The sequence below is a fragment of the Sus scrofa genome, chromosome 9 (genome assembly GCF_054392235.1).
Source record: "Sus scrofa isolate SSC_HxYL_T2T_F1_AM1 chromosome 9, Sscrofa_HxYL_maternal_Yorkshire_Landrace_v2.0, whole genome shotgun sequence".
Classification (NCBI taxonomy): domain Eukaryota; kingdom Metazoa; phylum Chordata; class Mammalia; order Artiodactyla; family Suidae; genus Sus; species Sus scrofa.
In genome coordinates, this window is record NC_139391.1 from 72,064,649 (window position 1) to 72,087,031 (window position 22,383).

General features: G+C 49.5%; 1 protein-coding gene, 1 long non-coding RNA gene and 1 pseudogene across 3 annotated transcripts; 1 reads left to right on the forward strand and 2 right to left on the reverse strand.

Annotated features, from left to right (window-relative positions):
- The window catches only part of LOC100739172 (succinate dehydrogenase cytochrome b560 subunit, mitochondrial-like), a 34,216-nt pseudogene extending 31,277 nt beyond the window's left edge, over positions 1–2,939 (reverse strand).
- A 727-nt stretch (positions 2,940–3,666) lies between these two features.
- Positions 3,667–8,516, reverse strand: IL10 (interleukin 10). Of its 2 annotated transcripts, none has more exons than XR_002346937.2 (5): positions 8,102–8,516; positions 7,125–7,184; positions 6,459–6,833; positions 5,575–5,640; positions 3,667–4,501 (listed from the first exon to the last, which is right to left on the reverse strand). XR_002346937.2 is itself a non-coding variant. In NM_214041.1 (5 exon segments), coding segments are annotated over 5 exon segments (528 nt in total). In that variant the 5' UTR covers positions 8,255–8,318; the 3' UTR covers positions 3,670–4,405.
- LOC146399975 (uncharacterized) lies at positions 6,689–7,402 on the forward strand. The gene is made up of 2 exons (XR_014815712.1): positions 6,689–6,827; positions 7,031–7,402. It is a non-coding gene; the product is annotated as an uncharacterized LOC146399975 (long non-coding RNA).
- Positions 8,517–22,383: the final 13,867 nt, after the last annotated feature.

The window sequence follows — 22,383 nt, forward strand, 5'->3', positions numbered from 1 at the left end:
TCTTATAGAAAATAGCAATAAAATACTATATGGTGTAACTGATACTGATAATTGGTATATACAATGCCTGGTACTGACTCACTCAAAAGAAGGGCTCAAGAAATTGTTGTTGTTGTCAGCATCTTATCAGCTATGTGGCTTCTCCAGGTGAGTTTCAGATGCCCACTTCCCTCACACGAGGTGCCAACCTCAAAATGAAGTTAGTGTGCATTGCCTACACCTTCCAGGCCGAGGGGCTCATGGCTTCTTCTCCATTTCAGTAAAGAGAGCCTCCCTCCCTCTCTCATGGTCTTCTGCTAGCCTCCATTATTAACCATAACATTTCATCTCAGAATTTCAGCTTTGATGCTTCCCACTTCCTTCCTATGGTTACTTTAACCGAAGTGCGTCAGGTCTTACTGAAAAACTGACCACAGCCACTGGGCTCCCACCCTCCCCTAGACCAGGGTTGCCTGGGCAGAGCGTGAGGGGATCAGTGTTTACTCAGCCCATTCTTTCCCCTCTCTACTTCAAGGCATGGGGCTTTGCATAGGGCTTCCCCAGCCACCATGCCCCTCCCAACAGACCGCAGTCAGAAGTCAATCTCACATTTGTCTGGCGGCTCAAGGAGAGAACAGAAGTGCAGCAGCTTGAATCCTTGGGTAGCCTATCCACTGGGCTAATTTGCTTATATTCCACTCCATTGGGTCTAGCCTGTTGCCTCTGATCTCAGCTCAAGGAGGATTTGGTGGGAGGTTTTAGGTGTGAATACCGGTGACAGCCAAGTGTGTGCACTAGGACCACCTCTTGGTGTCTGGAGCCACACAGTATTTTATCTTTTATTTTTTTCCCAAAGACAAAATGCACATTTTGTTCGTTTGTTTGTTTTTTTTGTCTTTTTGCCATTTCTTGGGCCGCTCCCGTGGCATATGGAGGTTCCCAGGCTAGGGGTCTAATCAAAGCTGTAGCTGCTGGCCTACGCCAGAGCCACAGCAACACGGGATCCGAGCCGCATCTGCAACCTACACCCCAGCTCACGGCAACGCCGGATGGTTAGCCCACTGAGCAAGGGCAGGGATCGAACCCGCAACCTCATGGTTCGTAGTCGGATTCATTAACCGCTGTGCCACGATGGGAACTCCCAAAATGCACATTTTAATTCAGCTTCAGAAAAAGTTGTCGCATGAATTTGGATTAGAAAAAAAAAAATATAATGGGAGTTCCCGTCGTGGCGCAGTGGTTAATGAATCCGACTAGGAACCATGAGGTTGCGGGTTCGATCCCTGCCCTTGCTCAGTGGGTTAACGGTCCGGCATTGCCGTGAGCTGGGGTGTAGGTGGCAGACGAGGCTCGGATCCCGTGTTGCTGTGGCTCTGGCATAGGCCGGCAGCTACAGCTTTGATTAGACCCCTAGCCTGGGAACCTCCATATGCCGCGGGAGCGGCCCAAGAAATGGCAAAAAGACAAAAAAAAAAAAAAAAAAAAAAAAAAAAAGAAAGAAAATATAATGAGGCTTAGCTTTTCTGGAAGTGCAAGGACGAGAAATAACCATTAATAGGTTCAACAATCATTTTCTGGATCTTCCTCTTGCATCAAAAAGCTATGTATCTTCTCCCAAAGCACCTGCTCCAAGAGGCTACTTGCCCTCTTTATCTTGCTCTAGCCAATACAATCTCATTCCCTTTCACCACACCCCTCTCCTTTCAGTCACACTGTATGGATGCCAAAGACCATGAGCTCTGACCAAAGGACAGAATTGTCCTTGAAGTCAGCAACCCACAGTGGTGGCACCCAAAACCCCACTCCCAGTCCCCATGGCAGGGGCCACAGAGATGGTATTGTTTCCACTGTCTCAGAAAGAAGGAGCCAAAAGCTGACCCTCAGCACAAATAAAAGCCCAATGTGGAGAGAGAATGAGGGCTCCCAGGCCTAGACTAGGTTGCAAGTTGGGGGCGGGAAAAGAGAATTTTTGCAGTCATTCCATCTTTAGAAATAAGGGGAAAACTGGATTTTCCTATTGCTGTGGTTCTACAGGGTTCTCCACTGCTGAGCTCTAAGGGAAACTGCAAGCACAAAAGAATCTAAACAAATCAGAACTTTGCCCTGGCAGAAGGTAATAGTGACAAACAGGAAGACAGGTCAATGTAATAATTTGTGGGAAGATGCTGTTGGGAACTTCAGCGCTTCACATGGCTGCCACTCCTCAGAGGACAACACAGTAAGAACCAGTGCAACCACTCCAGCCTGGGGTAGCTGGGAAATCATCAGGCCTTTTCATAGGTCCCACATCAAGTGTCAGATCCCATCCTGGGTGTGATACATGAAAGGGAAGACAAGTGCAAATTTGGCTGTGGAAATAATGCTGGCCCCAAACACAGGGACTCACAAGTTCAAAAGAGATCCAAAGTTTCCAGGAAACAAGAGGGCTGACAAACCAAAGAGAGACACCCCTGCACTCAAGGAAATACCAGTGCCGTGGTGGCAAATGGACATCGCCATGGGAAGAGACCAGCTGTAGATAGTGAAATGGGGAGACAAAGGATCGTTTGAACTGGTGTTCTTATTCCAGAAGCTCTACCTTCTCTTCTTAGGCTGGGGTTCCCAAAGAAATAGCATTTCTTTCTTTCTTTTTTTTTTTTAAAGGCATGTGGAGGTTCCCAGGTTAGGGGTCAACTCGGAACTACAGCTGCCGGCCTATGCCACAGCCACAGTAATGCAGGATCTTAGCCGAATATGCAACCCACACCACAGCTCATGGCAACACCGAATCCTTAACCCACTGAGCAAGGACAGGGATCGAACCTGCAACCTCATGGTTCCTAGTTGGATTTGTTTCCACTGTGCCACGATGGGAACTCCAGGAATAGCATTTGTGATATATTTCTGATACAGTGTTTCTGAGGACTAAGGTGGGCACAGAGGCAATGATGGCCAACTTGTCTCAACAAGAGCACTGCCATCTTGGGTTCCAGCCTGGATGGAAGTATAAGTACTTTATCTTAATCCTCACAATAACTCAGGCCAAGTTTGCCCCTGGAACTTTGGAGCTTATAGAAGCAAACAAAAGCAACAACAAACAAAACAAAACAAACAAATAAAACCTCGCCAAACCCCACAAGCAAAACACTCTGAAAAACTTCCTCTATCTTTTTAATTTTGGTACATACAGAATCTCATCCTTAGCCTTGAAAATCAGCATGATCATGAAGGATAATTCTTTTTTTTTTTTTTTTTTTTTTTTTGCTATTTTATGGCCATGCAAAGGTTCCCAGGCTAGGGGTCGAATCGGAGCTATAGCTGCCAGCCTACACCACAACCACAGCAATACAGGATCTGAGCCTCGTCTGTGACCTACACCACAGTTCATGGCAATGCTGGATCCTTAACCCACTAAGGGAGGCCAGGGATCGAACCTGCATCCTCATGGATCCTAGTTGCGTTTGCTAGCTGCTGAGCCACGAAGGGAACTCCCACGAAGGATCAATTCTTTAAAGGATTGGGTTTATGGAAGACGGCTTTTGAAGGGAGAATAGCTTTTCACTGATCAGATTAGGAGGCTCCCCTCTCTCCGGAAGAGGGGTGCTGGTTTTCTTTCTGGAATGTGGAGTTTATTCATCCACTTTCTTCTATCTTAGACACTTTGAGGGAACAATTTTAGTCAGACAGAAGTCAATGGACACCAAAACATTTGAATAAGACCATTTATTTATTCAAAATTAAAATCTGCTATGAAGACAGACAAACAATGTAACATTCCCAGAGGAATTGAATTGCTTCTAGTTAAAACCGAGTTCTATTAGAACCAATTTTAGGTTGTTTTAAATAACAAGCTGGCCACAGCTTTCAAGAATGAAGTGTTTGGGGAATGAGGTCAGGGGAATCCCTCAGGGCCACCGGAATATTAGCTGTCAAAGGGGCTCCCTAGTTTCTCTTCCTATGAGTGTAAGCGACTTTGTCACACTCCGGAAGCCCCAGCCCAGGGACAAGAGAAAGTGGGAGGCAGTCAGGACAAATAGCCCACTAGCTTTCCCGGGTGGTTAGGCTTGGAATGGAAGCTGCAGTTGGCTCCTGAAGGAACATTTTTTCCCCCCTTATATAACTTACAATTTCTCTTAAAACTGTTGAACACCATAGGGCACACCCTATGGAAAGCTTAAACACAGGTGAAAATAATAAATACTGAAAAAAGTATAATACTGTTCTTCTTCTAAATAGTTCACAGAGAGGCTCGGTAAATAAATAGAAATGGGAGCTGAGGTATCAGAGGTAATAAATATCTCAGGGGAGAGGTACAGCAGGGTTTCCCAGGGTGCTGGTTCTGCTCCCCGGGAACCTTGGAGCAGATTTTGAAAGTCTCCAATTTATATCCTAGAGTTTAGTAGAGTCGTCATCCTGGAAGGTTTTTCTTTGGTTTCCCTAGAATGCTTCAGTTCTTCCTCATCTTCATCGTCATGTAGGCTTCTATGTAGTTGATGAAGATGTCAAACTCACCCATGGCTTTGTAGACACCCCTCTCTTGGAGCTGTGTGGGGAGATAAGAAATACTTAGTGGAAACCCCATCTGAGCAAGGAGGGGGGGGGGTCCCTTGCTTGGTGTCATGCTTGGGGCATGACCTCGGGGCTCAGAAGCCGCCTTGCTCCCTTGTATTAGGAGGTGAAGGAAAAACCCTGGGGACCCGAGGATACGCCTGACTGTCTGGAGAAAACGTGGCACAGTGGCCAGTGAGCAGCAAGAGGAACAGCCCCTGCGCAGAGCGCAGTCTTCCAAGTGGTGCCTGTGCAACAACAGTTTGAAAGGTCATGTGCTCACGTGATGCTTATTCAAAATAGGATGAAAAGACATTAGAGGAACCCCTTTGCAAGCAGGACAACGAGAGGAGGCGAGAAGGAAGCATTTTTATGTTTATGCTCCCCTACCCTTGGGTCCAGCAGGTCCTGCCCGGTTGCCCTGGCCTGCTGTTGCAGATTCATGGCCCCTGATGTTGGAACCCTGCCCAGAGTCTGTCCCCAGCCCACGCAGAGGACGAGGCCCCCAGGGCTTCTGGGAAGTAGGGTAGAAGGGTTCACGGACGGTTGGAAGCGAGAACCCCCACTTGGTTTGAGGGCTGCCAGCCTCAGGCGCCTTGAGCGGTCCAAGGGGCAGATGGAAAGAGGGGACCAGTTCCAGATAAGGGCAAACTTGGCTCCCTGCTCTGACTTTTGGGGCGTTCGGGCCAGAGCCTGGGGTGTGTTGGTAAGAGCACGTACACGCGTCAGCTTCCTGCACGTGTGGCTTCAGCCTAGATTCCCAACAAGCTACTTTCTGTTTCCTTTGTCACTCTCCCCAGCACCCAGCTCACTGTGTTCACAGCTGGCTGGCCGGCCCAACCCACAGGCCTGCAAAGGCGGGGTGCAGTCATTTAGAAACCCCCAAAGAACACTTCACAGAAAACAAATATAACTGAGGCGGCAGCTCCTCACTGGCTGAGGAGGTCACACCATTTCTCGGGTTCCCACACTCCCTCCGAGCTAAGGACAGGGCCCGCCGAGCACCCGCTCCCCAAGGGGCAGAGGTCATGGCCCCCCGAAACCTCCCCACCCGCATCTCCAGCTCACCTTGCTAAAGGCACTCTTCACCTCCTCCACGGCCTTGCTCTTGTTTTCACAGGGCAGAAATTGATGCTGGGGAAGGAAAGAGAAAGTGTGAACGACACTGGCGCCCAGCTCCCGGGTCCGGAGAGCTTGGGGAGAAGCTGGTTGCAGGAGGAGGCCAGACTCATCCTGAAGGTCTATACCCCGCAGAACTCCTGCGGAGGACTGAGCATCCCGCTTCCTTCCCCACCGGAGAGAAGACACCTAGCCCAGGGAGATGAACTGCCGTTCCCCCTGAGGTTTACAAGGCTGCAGCCAAACCCGGGTCTTGGCGCTTCCTCCCGCGCCTGTGCCAGCGCTGACCCGAGTGCTGAGCCAGCCCTTCTGTCCTTTCCTGCTTCTCTGTCCTGTCCTTCTCCTTCGGTCCCAGCCACAAGGACCATTTCTAAGTCTCCGAGGGATCGAGACACAGTCTCAGCTCTGCCCGTCAAGCCCTTTGCACTGTCCTGTCCTACAAATAGAGACCAACTGATTTCTCCGTGTCACCGAGGGAGCAAAGGAAACCAGCAGTGACAGTGTCGTGTCCGTTGGAGAAAGAAATCATCCTGGGGAGTTATTCACAGATACTAGCCTAGGGTTGCAGGAAACTGCCCCCCGCCACCGCCACCGCACCGCCCCTCAAAAATACCAAGAAAAATCCTGTCCATCAGCTGGGCTCCCCTTGAAGCTCTGCTTCCCAAAGGTTAAGAAGAAGAGGAGAGTGATATTTCCTCTCTGGGATCCTCCCCTCTGGCCTCTCCTGCGGGGCCCAGGTCCCAGGTCCCAAGGGACCAGGGAGCCCTGTCTGAAGCTCGGGGCCCCTTTCATGAAGACAGAGGGGAATAGCTAATAACCCACAAATGACTCACAAATAACAGGAAAGCTGTTGCAAATGTTCACATGTAAATGCCTAGCAGCCACCCCCACCCCCTGCTCAGAGAGAAATGAGCAAGAGACAGGACTCCAACGCCTGCCCAGAGTGAGAGCCAGCCCGCCCGCCCGTCTTTGTGTGTCTGGGTGTGAGCTAGCCGGGTCAGGAGATGTTTCGGGAAGCGCCGAGAGGCGAAGGAAGGAGCTGGTCTGCTACTCACACAGCGCCGCAGCCTCAGCCTGAGGGTCTTCAGCTTCTCCCCCAGGGAGTTCACGTGCTCCTTGATATCCTCCCCATCACTCTCTGCCTTCGGCATTACGTCTTCCAGGTAAAACTGGATCATCTCTGACAAGGCTTGGCAACCCAGGTAACCCTGAGGGCAGAAGCACGGGTGGTTGGTGATGGGGAGGAAGCTTTAGAGGACAGCATTGTCCCTGAGGACCTTCTTATGTGGCCACCCCACCCCCCACCCCGGGACTGAGGTCTTTGTTACCCCCCATTCCCACCCTGCACCCTCCAGCAGCTGGCTCTGTGCTGAGTTAAGATCTTCCCACTTCTCCTTTTCTGAAGCAAAGGAAGCGGGGCCCAGCTCCTTGCGGGCGAGAAGCAGAGCCTCCCTTAGTCACGCCGCACACTCCCTCCCAACACCCACTGCAGCCCTCACCTTAAAGTCCTCCAGCAGAGACCCGGTCAGCAACAAGTCGCCCATCTGGTCCTTCGTTTGCTGCAAGAAGAACACAAGGAGAGTGAACCCGAGGTTTGGGGAAATACTGATAATGACTGTCTTTCTGATGCCCTTTTATGTTCTGCCCCCGTCCCCCCCAAATGGACAGGCGAGCTTTCAAAACAGGACGTGCAGCCCTGCTGGGAGCTCTTATTTCAGGCAGGTCCTTCCTTGAAGGATCCAGTCATTAAAAAACAAAAACAAACAAACAAACAAAACTCTGATTTTGAGGTCCTGCCTGAGTCCTGGTATTCCTTCTGCAAAGCCGTGTCAGGTGCCAAGGGGCCCCCAGGCTAACCCCTCGGTGCTCCTTCTTTTCTTTCTTTCTCCCGGCAGCCTGTCGGGACAACTGATTGAAGTGTTTGCTGCAAGGTCTCTGGGAGTGGGAAGCATCGAATGCAGGTTTCTTTCCTGGGTGATGCTTCCCCAAACCAGTCTCTCAGGTTCTGAAAATCCTCTAAGCCGAGGCAACTTTTGTTTCCCTGCCACAGGGCATGGCGAGGGAACATCTTTAGTTCCAACCACGTCCAACTCTTGGTGTGCTCTCCCTGCCAAAGATGCATCATGCTCCAGCCAAATCTTATCAAAGTTTCTGAGCACAGGAGAGGGCATATACCTTTTTTTTAAAAAAGCAGCTTTTTCCTGCACCATTTGCTGCATCACCAAGACTTAGAATTAGATTACCTCACAGAACCCACGGGCTGGACCATGGACTCTCTTAAGAATTTAAGTTTGCAAGGGGAAGATCATGTGAAAATAAAATTAGGTGAGGAGAAAAAAAAAAAGATTAAAAAAAAAAAGAATTTAAGTTTGGGGGGGAAAACGGGTGCTGGAGTTGGAGGTTCTCAGAGCACACGCAGCATGCCTGGCTCAGGAGCTCCTAGGGAGGAAGGAAGGACGGGGGGCATCATACTTACAAAGAAACTCTTCACTGGGCCGAAGGCAGCTCGGAGTTCCCGGAGCATGTGGGGCAGGCTGGTTGGGAAGTGGATGCAGCTGTTCTCAGACTTAATGCTGGCTGCCACCCCTGCCAGGAAGATCAGGCAATAGAGCAGTGCTGAGCTGGGCATGGTAGAGCTGTGCCTTCTTCGTTGAGTCGGACTTGTGGTTTGGTTTTGCAAGAGCAAGCCCCTGTTGTATAGACCTTCACCTACTGTTGTCCCCCTTTTATATTGTGGGTTCAGTGAGGCCTCCCCATTCATAAAAAGCCACAGGTCACAGATTTCCTGGCAAGGTTTCTTCTGATTAAACTCCTCCCTTCCCTAGACCTCTCCAACTTTGCATTTGTTGAACCTCTTACTCAAAGTTTAATTTTTGCATCGTAAGCAAAAGAGATGGTTGAAAAATGAAGTTCTGCATATGGTTATTTTTAGGAGAGGCTACCTCTCTCCCCTTAAAAATAAATTTTCAGCTTCTCTTAATAAAAAAAAAAGTTGATTTCCTGGGGTGAACAGCTGTTCTGTGCGCAGAGCCCCACAGTTGTGGGTTCCATTCACGTGTTCCTAGGTCACAATGACGTGGACAAATTGGCCATTCCAGAATACACTGGGATTGAGAAATAGCTGGGTCCCCTCCCCAACCTGGGTTGAGTACTCAAGGGTTCTCCTTGCTGGATTGGGAAGTCACCTCACCTCTCCGGACCTCAGTTTCCCCCAGCGAAAATGGGGGAGTGAACTAAGTATCCTTGAAGCCGCCTTTCTTTATTTTTTTTTCTTTTCTTTTCTTTTCTTTTTTTTTTGTCTTTTTGCCATTTCTAGGGCCACTCCCGCAGCATATGGAGGTTCCCAGGCTAGGGGTCAAATCGGAGCTGTAGCCACTGGCCTACACCACAGCCACAGCAACATGGGATCCAAGCCGCATCTGCAACCTACACCCCAGCTCACGGCAATGCCAGATCCTTAACCCACTGAGCGAGGCCAGGGATCAAACCTGCAACCTCATGGTTCCTAGTCGGATTCGTTAACCACTGCGCCACGACGGGAGCTCCGAAGCTGCCTTTCTGGTTCTTTTGTTTTCTGTTCCAAGCCCGCTCCTTAAAGAGGCCAGCTTCTCACAGGACAGGCAGGGGCATGGGCTCTTCTCCAGGTTGCTTCTCTGGCCCTGGGTTCACTTAGACCCTCAGATCTGCGTTCCCAGCCCCCTTGGCCAGCGCAGTCTTTGGGGGAAGTTAGGAACAACGGGCCATGCTTACTGGAAGCTGTACCTGCCAATCACGGTGCCCCTCATCTCCACTTTACAGTGAGCAAACCGAGGCACAGAGATGTTAGGTGACCTGCCCAAGGTGCATGCGTGCCGATCGAGGGAGCCAGAATTGGTCCCCAGGCCTGCCTGACCCTCATGCCATGTGCCTTCCCCTACTGTCCCCCGTGCTCGGAATGGAAAGTTTGGATTAAGGAGTCATTAGATTCCTTCGGAGTTGTGAGCTTCCACAGCTGGAGACTTTAGCTCGAAGGATAAGGAGGAAGTAGAAATAACAGGGACGGTTCGTTGGGATTCCACGAAGGCTGGATCAGAAGCCCCTCTCTCTCTCCTTACCTACCCCTTCTCCTCCTTCCAAAGAAGCCTTAATTGTCTTGCTTTGGATTTGCACGTGTGAGAGTGTGTGTGTGTGTGTGTGAGAGAGAGAGAGAGAGAGAGAGAGAGAGTGTGTGTATAGGGACAAGGTAGCCAGAGGTGGTGAGGAATGTCACTCTACTCTTAGTAAGGGAAGGACAGGGTGGTGACATTACTGCTGTATCGGGGACATCTCTGGGGGTCCTTTGATTGTCCTGACCTCCCCCTTCTGTAGGGACTTCTCTCACCACCTCTGTGAAGAGTACCACCCTGGGCAGGGTCGGGGGGACAGGAGGCCTGGGCTCTGCCCTGGTTCTGTCCCTCTTTAAATTCAGGGCAAGTTGCTTGAGCTCCCTGGGTTGTCCATCTATCCCTCAGGCACAGCCGTACCTACCTCATGCCTGCCCGGGGTCTCTGGGCTTCCCATGGGATGGGGCTGGTTGAGGTAACGAATGGACTCAGACAGGGGATGTCTCCAGTGTTTCTGTTATTTCCTTGCCTTCCTGCATCCGCACGGGGATACCTGGATGCAACTGGGTTCTGAGCCTGCCCCATTCAAGATGCTTGCTGCACCAGGCAAGGGTGCAGACATACTGGGGCCAGGGCCAGAGTGAGTGGGAGGGAGGAGTCAGAGGGTCCAGGTCCACCCTGTGGATGTAGCTTGTGGGTCAGGATTGGGGCACTCTAGCTTCTCTTCCCAAGCCTCTGCGGAGGGTTGAGGCAGAAGCCTAAGAATTTCGAAGGGAGGAAGCGCCTTTAGAAATCAGGGTGGCTGGAGTTCCCATCGTGGCGCAGTGGTTAACGAATCCGACTAGGAACCATGAGGTTTCGGGTTCGGTCCCTGCCCTTGCTCAGTGGGTTAATGATCCAGAGTTGTCGTGAGCTGTGGTGTAGGTTGCAGATGCGGTTCGGATCCTGCCTTGCTGTGGCTCTGGCGTAGGCCGGCGGCTATAGCTCCGATTTGACCCCTAGCCTGGGAACCTCCATATGCCGAGGGAGGGGCCCAAAAAATGGCAAAAAGACAAAAAAAAAAAAAAAAAAAAAAAAGAAAAAGAAAGAAATCAGGGTGGCAGGGAACCGCGTTCCATAGCCTGTGAGAAACCGTAATGGAGAAGAATGTGACAAAGAATGTAGGTATGTGTATGACTGAGTCAGTTGGCTGTACAGCAGAAATGACCACAACATTGTAAATCAACTGTACTTCAGTAAAATAAAAAAAAAAATAAAAGAAAGAAATAGGCTTGGAGTTCCCATCGTGGAGCAGTGGTTAATGAATCCGACTAGGAACCATGAGGTTATGGGTTCGATCCCTGCCCTTGCTCAGTGGGTTAACGATCCGGCGTTGCCGTGAGCTGTGGTGTAGGTTGCAGACGTGGCTCGGATCCCATGTTGCTGTGGCTCTGGCGTAGGCCGGTGGCTACAGCTCCGATTCAACCCCTGGCCTGGGAACCTCCATATGCCATGGGAGCGGCCCAAGAAATAGCAACAACAACAACAACAACAACAACAACAACAACAACAACAAAAAGACAAAAGGCTCCAGCGTTGCCGTGAGCTGTGGTGTAGGTCGCAGATGCGGCTTGTATCCTGAGTTGCTGTGGCTGTGATGTAGGCCGGCTGTAGTTCTGATTGGACCTCTAGCCTGGGAAACTCCATATGTCACAGGTGTGGCCCTAAAAAGACAAAAAAAAAAAAAAAGAAAGAAACAGTCTTGGACCTGACTCCAGAGCTGCTGTTCCTGCTGAATGTACACTGGACTTAGGAGTTCTGAGTTCTGCCACCAGAAAGCAGAGGGAAGGGGTCGGGGGCTGGGATTTATATCCCTTCCCCCGTCTCCTTCCCTCTTGGCTCCTCGGTCTTCTGGGCTGTGTTTGCTTCAGCCCGGAGGGCTGACCCCTCTCTGAGTTGGGTGTTCCAGGTACAGACCCCCTGGCAGCAAACCAGACGACTCGAACCTGAGTAAGACTCTGAGGCTCTATTTCCCAACCCTGGCAGCACAGACATCCCTCTTCCCTTTGTTTGCCACCGTGCCCTGTGCTCTTCCACTCCTAAATCCACAACCCGAGGTCACTGTCACCCTGTGCACAATGCCCCCGAACCCCATCAGCTGGGAGCTCTCTGAAGCAGGGTGTGCTTCATTATCCTTTGTGTGACCTGCTGCCAGGTACAGGGTCTGGCCCATGGGATATGACAGGGACACAGTTTCTTTTTTTTCTATGTTGGGGTGGGCATAGCAGGATACCCTGTGAGCCTGGACCAGGGTTGGAACAGCCTGGACCAGGGCTGGTCTGGAAATAGGCAAGCACTCAGAGAAACAGGGAGAACAGCTCAAGGAGGAAGGCAGAATCTCTTCCACTTGTTGCTTACAATTTGAGGTATGTGTGCAAACACACACACACACACACACACACACACACACACATGCATGCACGTGCACACGATGGCAGGAGAAAGGAGGTAGGTAAGAGCCATTTTTATCTTTCTTTATTCCATCATCCATTAAGTAGGGTTAGGGTTAGGCTCGGACTTCTTTGCCTAGTTTCAAATATGTTGTCAATGATCTCAAGCCATTTGTCGGAGAGTGGATCCTTTCTCTGTTGGTTTGAAATCATTGTCCCCTCTCACCTCAAAATGTTCAGAATCAGAAACCCTTTGGGCAACTTCGTTGATGCAATTACTTAATTCACAAATGGAGGTCTGACATCTTCCCTATCCACACATCTCATAGGACTGATGTCAAGCTGATATGAGAGAATAATAGATATGAATGTTTCAGGGAAACTTAAGACCCTCGGCTCATATGTTGACAAAACAAGAACAGCAGAGATGACTCCTATTTCTTAAGATGGTGAAGGTATCGTTCATCTGAAAAGTCATTAGGATCCATTGGGAAAAGTCCCAAACTCCTAGGTCATATAAATGTGACGGAAATGTCAACAGCTTGCATGTTCATCCAAGAGAAGAGCCTGAGCAGGGAAGAGAGTGAGGGAGCAGACACTTGCTGTGGATGGATGGTGTGTTCCTCTGGGAGGAACTGGGCCCTGTGGATTTCAAGATAACACAAATGCCACTCTTTAGACCATGAGGTCTTTGAAGGAAAATGGCCTGAGTTCAATTTTCCCTTAGGTCCAGATGCATAGGAGGTGTCTAATACATGCTTATTAAATTGAATTTCGATGATTTTTTTCCCCCCGTGGGGACTCACTGGGAAATCAGAGGAGAGTGTGGGAGGGGAAATAACTCTTCTCTTCCACCCCTGCTCCAGCATATTCCCTAAAGTCCATACTCAGCAGCAAAAGAAAGAAAATCTGACTCACCACGGCTCAAAAAGAAAAGATATATTTTTTGTGTCCCTTGACAAAAACTTCAGAGGTAGGCAGTCTGGGGCTAGAATAGCACTCAGATGTCATCCAGAACCTACCTTTTCTGCTTTCCTATCAGTTGCTATTAGATATCTGGGGGGAGAGGGGAGGAAAGTGGGTCAAGTTCAAAGGTCCAAAGGCATGTCAGGCCAGCAGATCCTAATGATCTTTATGGAAAGCTTCACTTTGTGAGTTTCACCACTTTAGCTGTACAGGACTCCAGGCACACAAGGACTGCATGGATTAGGGAGGGCCCTGTCTGTAGTACACGAGAGCTTATGAAGAATCACTTCCTGCCACCCTCATGCTCAGCGCAGTGGCAGCCAGGCCCTTGCAGTAATTCTGCAACTTGGACCCAAGAGTGGGGAACAGAGGGAGTCACATAGGCAAGGCTTTGGAATTCAAGCTTACTGGCCTCAGGGTTCAGCCAGCTCACCTGTCAACAGGGATGATATGCAGATCAGTGATGTAGGCAGAGAAGGTGGGAGGATGCCCAGGGCAAGGGAGCTGAATGTCTCAATGAAGAATCACCTTGGGGCTTGGCTCCTGCTTGCCCATTTTGTAGTCATTATTTTAAGACTGATAATGGGAGTTTCATTTCTTATTCTTCAGGACATCTAGAATGTACAATTGTTTCCCCAGCTGGAAAATTCTACCATTCCCTTGAATAACCTTCCTTGGCTCCCTGAACAGAGACTTCCTCAGAGGCTGTGCTGCTGCAGGCCTGGTCAACAGTGCAGAGTAGTCTGGTGTCACAACTGGTCCCCCCCCCCCCCAAGTATGGTTGGGTGGGGGCCAACGGGGACAGTGCTATGTCTTTGACTTTGGCCTTGTGGCTGAGGTGCTTCAGAATGCAGGATGAGAGGTGTAAAAGGTGCCCGAGTTGGGGCTGGCCCCTAGGCCGAATCAACCAAGGGTTATGCAAACTGGAGTGGGTGCCCTTCTGAAGATCGTGGCCAGCAGACTCTGCAAACCACAGCGGAAGGGTGATCTTTGGACAGCCAATGTGGAATTCCCCTTTGTGCAACGGTGGCGCCAAATCAGGCAATTTGGATTTTCCTTAGGGGACGGACACTGCGTTCTGTAACTTCTCATATGAGAAATTTGGCTACAGGGGCCAGGACCCCAGGTGTTTGGAGCCCTTGTCACCCAGAGGATACAGCTGTTTCTGCTCTGTCTGCATGACTACCTAGAGTAGCTAGTGGGTTCCTGAGCCTGGGGCACAAACAGACTCCTTCAGCTCCAGGGCTGTCCCTCTGATGGGACTGAGCATACTCCAATTTCCCTGGATGACTGACACCTAAACCCAACATATCCAAGTAGGACATGCGACTCGTGACATGAGACACAGAGATCCCATGCTTGGAAGGGCCCTGCCTTTGCTCTGCTGTCGCTGTCTTGAAGTTCTTTTTTTTGGAGGGGTACACATGTGGCATATGGAGGTTCCCAGGCTAGGGGTTGAATCGGAGCTGGAACTGCCAGCCTACGCCACAGCCATAGCAGTGTGGAATCCAAGCCATGTCTGTGACCTACTCCACAGATCATGGTAATGCTAGATCCTTAACCCACTGAGTGAGGCCAGGAATCAACGCCGCATCCCCATGGATACTAGTCGGGTTGGTTACCACTAAGCCACAATGGAAACTCCTTGAAATACTTAACAATTGTTGAACAAGAAGCCCCACATTTTCACTTTGCGCTGGGTCCCCAATTTATGCAGTCTGTTCTCTATAAGAAGCTAAAACTCATCAAATTCTTTTTCTGGTTTCGCCTTCATCCAGTGACATGGGGACCTAACTCAGCAAGGGCGCCACCATCTAGCGCAACATACAAGCCAGACATTTAGAAATAATGTGTTCGTTCTTCCCTCCCCCTTGCCAACCTATGTCCAATCTATTACCAGGTCCTCCAGCTTGTTCTTCACAAACATCTTTCTAATCTGCTTACTTCTCTCCATTTGCATCAGCAGCAGCCACAACTGTCTGGTTCAAGCTACCACCTCATCTCTCTTGGGCTTCAAAAAAGTGCCTAGTTGCTCTTCTATCCATCCTCCAAACTGTTCTCCAATCTGTAGCCCAGGCGATTATTTCCAAATCCCAATCCGATCATGACTCTCCCTCTGCTTAAACCCTTCAGTGACGTGTCACTTTGCCTTTCTGGATAAGATAGGGACTCATATTCTTATTACTGTTTACAACTCACTTTATCATCTGACTCTATTTCTTTGGCCTCAACGTCCAGCATTCTCCATATCCCTCTGAACTCCAGCCTTATTGGCTTTCTTCTTTCTTCTTCTTCTTCTTTTTTTTTTTTTAACCCCCAAATGATCCCTGCTTTCTCTCCTACCACAGGGCCTTTGCATGTGCAGTCCCTCCTTTCTGGATCATGCTTCTCCCGAGCTTCATCCTTCAGTCCTTAGCTTAGGTGTTACTTCCTCAAATGAGTTCTTCCTTATTTTCCTTGGTCTGGGCCAGGTCATTTGTGTCTTCTCAGGACACTCTGCTCCTTTTCTGATGTCAGTTTGTAATTACTTACGTGGCGGTGGGGTCCCTTGATTGTTCTCCATCTCTCCTACTAGGCTACTCTCCACAAGAGCAGGGCTCGTGTCTCTTTTTGATCATTATTTGCCTTGTACTTAGCACAGTTCTGTGTATGGCCAAGGTTCTCACTAAATATTTGTTGATGGACTGAGAGACTAAGTGTGTGTTTCCCAAATTTTTGTAGCTGTAACTGGCTGTGTTTGTCTTCTAGCTCAAAGTGGAGAGAGAATTTGGGAGTTTCCGTCGTGGCAAATCCGACTAGGAACCATGAGGTTACAGGTTCAATCCCTGGCCTTGCTCAGTGGGTTAAGGATCCAACGTTGCCATGAGCTGTGGTGTAGGTCGAAGACGCGGCTCGGATCCCACGTTGCTGTGGCTGAGGCATAGGCCAGAGGCTACAGCTCTGATTAGACTCCTAGCCTGAGAATATCCTTGTGCTGTGGGTGTGGCCCTGAAAAGACAAAAGACAAAAAAACGAAAGCAAAAACAAAGTAGAGAGAGAATTCATTTGGGGAAACAGCTACCTTCATAACTATATGCCTATTCTCACTTAGTTTTTCCATTTTTAAAATATTAATCCTATTATGCATCTAAGATCTTCCTGGCAGATATTAACCAAATCCCCTATGGTTGTCAGAGTGCTGAAAATATCCTATGTCGGAATATGTCAGAAGAGGAAGGACTTTAGATATTATCTGATCCATATCTCTTATTTTACAGGTGGGCAAACTGAGGCCCCCCAAAAGAAGTGATTTTCCCAGGCACAAGGGATAGTTAATGGCAAAGGTGGAATCAGAACACAATTCTCATTGCGTTTTCCTTCTCAAACCAGTACCTAAATCCTTGACCCAGACGCGTGTTGGTTCAGTTCCCCTGTTCAGCACCGACAGCGCGGGGGCGGGGAGTTGTCTAAGACCTGAGCAGTGTGCGGGGTTGCAGTGGTGCGGAGAAGTTGAAAGTCTGTGAAAATAAGTTTCCACCCATAAAACAATGATGAATCTATTAGGCCCTGGCAGGGCACATAGCCCTGTGATTCAGAACTGGAGATGGGGCTGAGGGTTGCTTAGATCTTTGTGTCTTAGGGAAATATTTCAAGCCTGCAAATAGTTGCAAACAGAAAGGAGCCTCTCCTGGAACCTGGCTCGAAGACACGACTGCAGTGGAGTTAAAGATGTGGCTTGGCATGCCCCACCCCACCCCGCAGTACCTCTAAAGCACTGTCTCCTTCTTGAAACCTAATTCAAGAGAGCAGAGAGCCAAGGATTCCCCTTCCTCTTGGACTATTGTTTTTTTTTTTTTTTTTTGGCCTTGGCCGCAGCATGTGGAAGTTCCCAGGCCAGGGATGGAACCTGCACCACAGCAGTGACAATGTTGGGTCCTTAATCTCTAGGCCACCAGGGAACTCCCTCCTCTTGCCTAGACTGATCTTTATTTCTAAGGTGTACCCTGACTCTAAATTCTCAGCCCCACTTCACGTGTGCTAAAATGCATATCTGTTTCATACATGAAGAGACAGCTGCTCCCTCCATCCTGGATTCAGGCCATTTCTACAGTGAGTGTGTCATTTACCCGCCAGTCTGAGGTGCTACACTCTCTGGGCTAGGGAGTGGGAGTGTGCGATGGTCATCAGTGTGGTTCTAGATTCCCTAAGTCAGCTCTTCTCAAGCTATTTTCATTCAGGACCCCGTTACATTCTTCTTCTTCTTTTTTGTCTTTTTAGGGCCACATCCATGGCATGTGGAGGTTCCCAGGCTAGGGGTCTAATCAGAGCTGTAGCTGCTGGCCTACACCACAGCCACAGCAACTCCAGATCTGAGCCATGTCTGTGACCTATACCACAGCTCATGGCAAAGTTGGATCCTTAACCCACTGAGCAAGGCCAGGGATTGAACCTACGGCCTCATGGATGCTAGTCATTTCTTTCTGCTGAGCCACAATGGGAACTCCCCCTTTACATTCTTAAAAATTGCTGAAGACTCCAAAGAGCTTCTACTTTGGTGGGTTATAACTATCAATATTTATCATATTAGAAACGAAAACTGAGAAATGTTTAAAAAGCCACTTATGACATTCTAAAGGAATAATCATAAAAAACCCATTACATGTTAACCTAAATAACACATTTTTTTTACATGAGAAATAACTCTGTTTTCCAAGTCAGAACATATTTAGTGAGACGAGTGCATTGTTGGACGTGCCTCCCCAAACTCTTCAAATATCTTGTTTAATAGAGAAACTTATTCTTACATCTGCTCTTACAGCCAGTCTTACAGGTGGTGTGGGTTGAAGCAAGCGGAGAAAAACCCAGCCTCACAGAGACATAGTTAGAAAAGAGAGGACCTCCCAGGGGTCCTTGGACCAGGCTTTGAGAACTGCTGAGTTAAGCATTTCACAAAAATCTCTGAGTGAGGATGACTGGGAGGAGGGTGATCAAAGTTTGGCCTCAGAGGAAGGGGTGGAGGAGGTACACCCAGGCACCTGGACTGCAGGGAGAAGGGAGAAGCCCACTGCTTCACCGCTGCTCCTGTATTCAGAGTTTCCCAATAGCCTCTGCACGCCTCCTGCGCAGCAACTCCTGCGAGCATCAAGTTTTGTCCTGGGAGCTGCAGGGCCTCACATGCCGCATTTGTGGTTTCCAGTCAGAAACCATGGGAGTTTGGGGGCTGATTTGCAGTGCCCCCCTGTTACCATAAATCCCCTTACCCAGGACAAAGTTGCAGGTTTCTGTGTGATCAGGGGACACGAGGCTGTAGGAGGGACTCTTTTCACTTCCACTTTTAATTCTTCTCTCCCTTTCTCTCTCTCTCGCTTTCTTTCTCTCTCTCCTTCCATTCTGAGGGGCAGTTAAAAACCCTGTTTTCTCTTTGGTTCATCTTGGGCTTTCTCGGTTTTTAGAACAATCTTGAAAATAAAGTCAGGCATTTCCCGGTCCAAGAGGGCAAGGCGAATCCAATCAAATCCTTACAATTTGCTTTCCATTCTCTTCTGCCTGCCTGCAAAGTTGAGTGGCATATGCGGTCAGTAGGCTTTGACTGATCTGGCTAATTCAGAAATCAGTTTCGGGTGGGCACATTTTTAGGAATGCGGTCCAGATAAAGCTTGGTCCCTGGCCTCCCATGTCACTGTGGGAGACTCTACAGATTGAATGGGAACAAGTTCTATTTTTTTCCCCCCCAGAGCTGGATTAAGAGGCTCTAAGATGCTTCAACCTTCAAAGGTAGTTCAAAATAAGATATCACTAAACTATAAAATAAATTTAAGGAAGTCCAACAAGGTTCTGGTATTTTTGATGATGATATACATCAATGCTTAAAAAATAAGATCCTTTCAAAAAAATTGAACAGGATCTCTTTGTGCCTGGCTTTTTGGTGATTCGGGACTATTCCTTCAGGTGCCTTAAGCAGGAAGTTGGGTATAAAATAGTTGATTGATTGGTGTCATGACAGAGTGGCTAAGGATTGTGCACTCAAAGTTCCATTGTGTGGCAGACCTCCTATACATCTGATGGCCAAGGCTGGATCTTTAACAGCAAAGCTCTCTCTTCCCCACTTGCTGGATCTTTGACAGCAAAGCTCTCTCTTCCCCACTTGCCACCCCACAACCCTCTGGGGCCAAGTGTTCAGTTACTGGAAACCACGTGATGTGCCCTGCCTTTGGGCTGGTCTTTGCAGGAGAATGCGGTGGTTAAATGTGTGGGTCCTAGAGTCAGACTAAATTTGCAACCCAGCTCTGCCCCTCACCATTGGTGTGACCTTGGGCAAGTCATCAAGCTTTCCTGTGCTGCAGTATCTACTGCTGAGGTGATGGCCAACACTGCGGGGGCCTTTAGAGGGACTGGGTGCAAGAACGTGTGTACAGAGGTGCTTAGGTGAGCATCTGGCACTTCCCAAGCAGTCTGGACATCTCAGTTTTAGTGGCTGATGCTTTGCCATGGGAACGCGCAGCTGCCAGAGCCAGAGGGATGTTTTCGTGGACCTAAAGTCTTGGAGCAGGACAAGTGATGTATCCCAATATTCTTTTTTTTTTTTAATAGATATTGGGATTATAGAGGATATTTATTTTCCTCAACACTTTTTTTTTATTACTCAATGAACTTATTACATTTATAGTTGTACAATGATCATCACAACACCCCAATATTCTGAGGATGTCACAGGGGGCAGAGAAGGCAGCCCCATAGTAGAAAGAACTCTGACTCAGGAGTGCTGGAGGATAGCTTTCAGCCCTCCTTCCTCTGTGAGATCCTGGACAGATCTTTTCATCTCTCTGCCTCATTCTCGGCTCCTGTAAGTGGGAGGCCTGACTGAGTTGTTTCTCGAAGGTACTTTTCGAGTTTCACCTCGTAGCATTTTGTGATGCTCCTCTTTCCCCCGCCCCGTCTGCCCTCCTGGCAGGAGTTAGCTGGCACGCGTGGTTCTGACACTCCTTCCCCCACCCCCGCCCCTACTTGTCAAATCTATGAGGTCAGCTCGACACGGTGCCCTTTCGGTCGCTTCCAGTTCAGAGGTGGTGCCCAGGCCTGGAAGTGCCATTCTGTAAGAGGAAAAAAAACCTTTTCCCTCAGGCAGCTTTTGCGTGTGTTCACCTGTATTTCCTTCTCGCAATCCTGGCCCCCAGCGTTCTTGAGGTTGCAGTTTCGTTGTGAGTCAGAGCTGCTGAGAGCAGTGGAAAGGAGAGAGGCCTCCGTTCGGTGGGAGGACATGATGCTGCCTTTTCCTCAAGAGCGAGGCCTGGGGAGGGGGGGCTGCGGGGGTGGGGGGGGGTGAGCACCTTCCGGAAGTGGATTTCTCACAATGACTGTCTCTGGGAGGAAAGAATATTACTGGAAAGCCCTCGAGATCGCTTGACATCTCCTTCAGAAGGGCCTTCACATCCTCAAGAAATTATTCGCAAGATGTCTGTCATTTTGATGTTGGCCAGGAGCCAGCTGTTGCCGAGGAGGGGGTTTCTTGCTGTGACTGGCTTGGAACCTGGGGCCTCACACTGCAGGTTTTCTTGCTAGAGGCAGCCTGGGTGCTGGATCCCCTTGGCAGAGCCCAGCGAGTTGGCTGGGGGACGGGGTGGGGGTGGGGGAGGCTGCCTTGGGTGGCCGTTTGCCAGTGCTATGGGCTTTGAAGCATAACGTCCCTCACCCCCTGGTTAGATCCCATGGGGGAAAAGGCGAGGAGGCAGGGAGGAACGGCCAGGGCTGGAAACAGGATCCTGACCATTGTGTAGAAATCACTTTGGAGAACCCCTCCCCTCATGTAGGCTCCAAAGCAGCAGCTCCCTGGCTTCAGCGAAGGAAGCTCTGCGGACAAGTAGGTTGGACACCCATAGGCAGTGACGCGTAGATGGTTCCCAAGGACATTCAGACTGCCCCCAGGTTAGAAAGGCCTGTTTTCTGTAGACTGAAATGGCATCTCTTGGCTCTTTCTTATCCTTCTGAAGTAAAGAACCCCTTTCCTCAGGGTTCTGCTTCTGAGAAATCCTTCATGAACTAGCCAGTACCTTCTAGAGAGCCGTATGGGGTCATCTTCAGAGGTGGGGGTGAAGCCATGCAAAAGAAGCAGGAACCCCTTGGGTGTGCTGACCCCAGAGTCTAGGCTCTGTGTGGGGCCGGATGGTGAGCTGGGACAGGTGTACAGAAGAGTAAGTCACCTGGGAGCTCTTGGTCAAGCAGGGCAGAAGGCAGGGGTTTCAATAGAGGAGTTTTCAGTGAGGGTCCCCTAGGAGGAGGAAGTGGACAGGGACCTCGCAGAGTGGGGTCCCGCAGAGAGGGAGTAGAGTGTTGTAATAAGAGGTGACCCAAGGTGACTTTGTCTATTTCAAATGTTCCCCAAGGCTGGTCATATATCCAATAGGAGAAAGAAACCATCCTTTGTAAATCTTGTAGACTTCAGGTCCCAAGAACCTGAGCTGAGGTTGGTGCTATTTATTGTACGACCCAGCTGCATTGCACGCTAGGAACAAATCTGCATTTTTATTTTATTTATTTGGCCGTGTTGGTGGCAAGCAGAAATTCCTGGGTCAGGGATCGAACCGGCGCCACAGCAGTGACACCACCAGATCCTTAACCCACTGAACCACCCGGGAACTCCACATCTGCATTTTTAAAATGAATTTTTATGAAGATATGGTTCCAGGTTCCAAAGAATGACTTACGAACATCTGTGCCTAAGCCAAAAGCTACCCGCCCCGAAGTGCACAAACGCAGACCTGATCAAAGGAACTGCAAGGTTGGACTGTGTGTTGGGAAGGGGTGGTGATGGGGGCTTAGGGCTGGGCACATGGAAGGGAAGGGATACATGGACATCTTTAGCAGGGTGTCATGGGCAAAGTGGCCCGCTAATCCTGCATTGGAATCCAGAACCCCATATTCACCTCCACCAAGGAAACCCTTTCGTAGCTGGAAGGTGGGAGGAAATAGTAATACCCACCTCCTGGTCATGAGAAGAAAATGGGATAGAAGCTTGTCACAGCGCCTGGCACTTAGTGAGCACTCAGTGACTCTTAGCGGGTAGGCAATCCGTGGCTTACTACATAACTATGCTGCACCTCCTACAGCCACAGCTACTAGAACAGCTATGACTGTTGATACTGCCACAATTTCGCCTTCCCACCTGGGCCTCTTGAAATGACTTTGAACATCCTAAGAGTGGTGCAAGTAGAGCTGGTGGGGGCTGTGGGGGACCAAGGAGGCTGGGCTCTTGGCAGAGGGACATGAGCCGGGATGCAGCACATGGGAGTTTCTGGCCACTGTGA